This window comes from Magnolia sinica, chromosome 3 (assembly GCF_029962835.1).
Source record: "Magnolia sinica isolate HGM2019 chromosome 3, MsV1, whole genome shotgun sequence".
NCBI lineage: Eukaryota > Viridiplantae > Streptophyta > Magnoliopsida > Magnoliales > Magnoliaceae > Magnolia > Magnolia sinica.
The window spans coordinates 129,086,858-129,091,031 of NC_080575.1; the positions used below are offsets into that span (position 1 = coordinate 129,086,858).

Here is a 4,174-nt window from a genome sequence, read left to right on the forward strand (position 1 = left end):
AATGTTTATAACATGGGTAAGGGACCCATAAGGGAAGAAGCCCAAGCCGTCCATAAGGAAAGGAACTGGAGCCTATAGCTCCTCAGTACCCCTAATCCGCGCCCTTCACTTGGTACAAAAATGTAACTGCGAGTATCCTCGTGAGAACAATGTCATACCTTGGAGAATAATGTCATACTTGGGAGACAGCTTACATCCAAGCGAAGCCAACCCTTCCTTTCTATTTTTGATTTTTTTTAAAAATTAAAAGCTTTGTCACTTACCGAAAAATCCATAGGTGATTCCAACAAAAAGATTTTGATACCCTGACAGAATATGAAGGTTAATATGCAAGTGCTGTGAAATTGTATAGTACTTGTCAACAAGGCCAAGCGGATTAGTGCAACTGTCAGCCTACACTCGGCCCAAAGTCCTATGGAGCCCAAAAGCCCATGGACCAGCCCAGAAAGTTGGTAGCCCTATGAAAGAACTAGATAAGCCCCATCATCGGTGATCCATGGATGGTCCTTGATCATCTAACCATTGGTAGACAAATGGACTCAGTGTAAACCGTTGAACATTCTGTGATTTCATACCACACAATCATAGCCCGGACCATTTGGGGTAACCGATACCCTGCTAGTGGCCTGTTCATGGTTGGACCTGCCCACTGGACGGTTCGAACCATGCAAACACATGCCCCTACCATCTGGCTCAGCTTTGGTGGATGCCTGACTGTAGGGCTCACCTTGATGTATGTTCCTTGCATCCACGCCATTCATCCGTTATGACAGATCATTTTAGGGCATGATCCAAAAAAATTGAAGAAGATCCAAATGTTAGTTGGACCACACCACATGAAACAGTATTGATTGACCATTAAAAACTTCTTGTGGGCTACAAAAGCTTTGGATCAAACTGATATTTGTGTAAGTCCCTTCAACAAGGTGTTTGTGACCTTATTAACAGGTTTGATGGAAAATAAACATTCCAGTAACGGGCGTTTGTATCGCATAGACCCAACATACTATCTACTTTTTTTTTAAAGGACGCAAAAAATCCTTAAGCACGAAAGTAGACCTCATTCGTATCGGACTAACTCAAAAATACAAAATTACCCCTACTTTTAACAACTTTCTACTCACTTTTGCATTAAAAAAAAAAAAAAAACGGGGGCAATTTCGTCCTAAAGTCTAACTTCATAACATATGGACTTAGGACGTCGCCAGATCACGCTGGGAAAAAGGCAGCGTCTAAAAAGCCACAATTATTTTGCGAGAATTAGCAGGCCTTCACTATAGTAGTCCGTGGACTACAATAAAAGGCCTCCTTTCTGTCCACAACCGTCAAAGAATATCCTTTCATCATATGCTCCTCGTTCTCCTTGTTTTCCCCTTATCATAACCATAGATAAAACCGCCTGCCATTTTGTATGAACTCATTTCCATCCAAAATCCTAATTATAAAAACGGCCCACATTGCAAGATTACTTCACATTGCAAGTTCAAAGCAAAGGCAAAAAAAAAAAAAAAAAAAAAAGGTAGCCAAACATGTCATCCTCTCCGAACCTAGCCGTGCTCTCCGCACTCGACGAGGCCCGAACCCAATTGTACCATGTCACTGCCATCGTCATCGCTGGCATGGGCTTCTTCACCGATGCTTACGATCTCTTCTGTATCTCCACCATCTCTAAGCTACTCGGCCGCCTCTACTACTACGAACCAGGCTCAGGGGCCCCCGGTAAGCTCCCAACACCCGTCAACAACTTCGTCGTGGGTGTCGCCCTCGTTGGGACGCTCACGGGTCAGCTCGTGTTCGGATGGCTCGGAGACAAACTCGGCCGAAAGAAGGTCTACGGCATCACCCTCATACTCATGGTCATCTGCGCCATATGTTCAGGCCTCTCGTTCGGTTCCAGTGCGAAATCAGTCATAGGCACTTTGTGCTTCTTCCGATTCTGGCTTGGATTCGGTATCGGCGGGGACTACCCCCTGTCGGCCACCATCATGTCCGAGTATGCCAACAAGAAGACCCGTGGTGCGTTCATCGCAGCCGTCTTCGCCATGCAAGGCGTTGGCATCATTGCCGCAGGCTTGGTGTCCTTGACTCTCTCTGCGTTATTCAAGTACTACTACCATGCCCCATCATTCCAAGACGACCATATCTTGTCGACGCAGCCGGAGGCCGACTTCATGTGGCGGATAGTCCTCATGCTCGGCGCAGTCCCAGCGCTGCTAACTTACTACTGGCGGATGAAGATGCCTGAGACGGGCCGCTACACCGCAATAATAGAGGGGAACGCAAAGCAGGCGGCGATTGACATGGGAAAGGTGTTGTCTATTGAGATCCAAAATGAACAAGAGAAGGTGGCCCAGTTCAGATCAGTGAACGAGTACTCATTACTCTCCAATGAGTTCTTTGCTCGCCATGGGTGGCACCTTATAGGTACAATGAGCACATGGTTCTTGCTAGACATAGCTTTCTATAGCCAGAACCTGACCCAGAAGGACATCTTCCCTGCAATCGGGCTAACCAAGCCCCCCAAAGAACTCAACGCCTTAGAGGAAGTGTTCTATACGTCTCGGGCCATGTTCGTGATTGCAATGTTCGGTACCTTCCCTGGGTACTGGTTCACCGTCTTCTTCATCGAGAAGATTGGACGATTCATAATCCAGCTCGTCGGATTCTTTATGATGTCACTGTTCATGCTAATCATGGGGATCAAATACGACTATCTGAAGGAGGAGAACAAGAGGCTGTTCGCCGTTCTATATGGCCTCACCTTTTTCTTCGCCAACTTCGGACCCAATAGCACGACATTCGTGCTGCCGGCTGAGCTGTTCCCGACGCGGGTAAGGTCCACATGCCACGCCATGAGTGCCGCAGCCGGGAAGGCTGGGGCCATGGTTGGCGTGTTCGCGGTGCAAAGCTACACGTCAGTAGGGGGTACGGAAAGGATAAAGAATGCGATGATCGTGATGGCAATGACGAACATGCTCGGGTTCTTCTGCACGTTCTTGGTAACAGAGACGAAAGGACGGTCGTTGGAGGAGATCTCGGGTGAGGATGGAGCCGCAAGGGATGGGACCACCAGGGACATGCCAAAGGAGGCTGAGATGCGGGACCGATGAGGTGGTCCGATTCGTTAGCCCGGAACGGGAACGGAGTATCGGTGGTATTACCTTAGTTGGAAAGGGTTTCGGCAGGTCAGGTACTTGTGCGTGTCATAAATAAGACTTGATGGGTGAAGCCTATCTTTCTGTTCCGTTTAAGCGTTCATGCGTCTCTCTCTCTCTCTCTCTCTCTCTCTCTCTCTCTCATATATATTTTGTATTGCCAACGGCCGTGCTTTGCTTGTGATAGTTGATGTTGTTACTATTTTTCTTCCCGGTGGGGATATTAATTATAATAATTTTTAAAAAAGGCTTTTGGATCAACGTTGCACCATTTGTCGTTCAATCTCTTCCATCCATTTCTCCATATTCTTAGTGCATTTAATCCCACAATTGATCCTTTTCTTTTTCTTTTTTTCTTTTTTTCTTTTTTGTGTGTGTCATGTGTTTAACATCCCATTTAAAGTAGGGATGTCAAGCCGCGTTGTCGGGCTAGGTTTGCTAGGCTCAGGACCAGTCCAACATAGATACCAGGATCAAGCTCCTTATGGGCCTATTATGCCAAGCCCGAGTCCGACTAAGCCGTATGGACCCCATTTCACATTAGCAGAAAGGGATGATAAGAATTTGTTTCATTAAATATAAAATGGACATGACGGGCCCAGCACCATTCTGTTTAGGGTGGCATCGGACCAGGTAGCCTGACCCAGTTTTTGGCCGGGCTTAGACTTTCTAGCTTGGACCATTGGCTGGGTTTGGACTTAGAACCCATCGCCCAATCAATTCCAGGTCGGGCGTGGGCTCAAGTCAATTTACCCCAACCTAATCTAGCCTGACCCGACTTTATATATATATATATATATATTCACTTGGTCAAATAACCGAAAAGGGTGTGGCCATGTCCAGACGACCAGAATAGAGAGGGTCCTAGCTTCCCTGGACTGGAAGGGTTCGATTGGTTCCAAAAATGTCACCTTTGCTGCTCTAGCCACCCCCTTCAAATAGGCCTGGTCAGGAAGGGCGGCTACTCTACTATAAAGCAGCCGGCTAAGAGGAAGAGGAATAGGATCAATAATTTGTGA

At 46.9% G+C, this 4,174-nt stretch overlaps 1 protein-coding gene across 1 annotated transcript; it reads left to right on the top strand.

The window, feature by feature from the left end:
* The first annotated feature begins 1,512 nt into the window (after positions 1-1,512).
* Positions 1,513-3,243, top strand: LOC131238772 (low affinity inorganic phosphate transporter 4-like). The gene has a single exon (XM_058236378.1). The coding sequence runs from the start codon at positions 1,530-1,532 to the stop codon at positions 3,108-3,110; it is 1,581 nt and encodes a 526-aa protein (XP_058092361.1). The 5' UTR covers positions 1,513-1,529; the 3' UTR covers positions 3,111-3,243.
* The last annotated feature ends 931 nt before the right edge of the window (positions 3,244-4,174 follow it).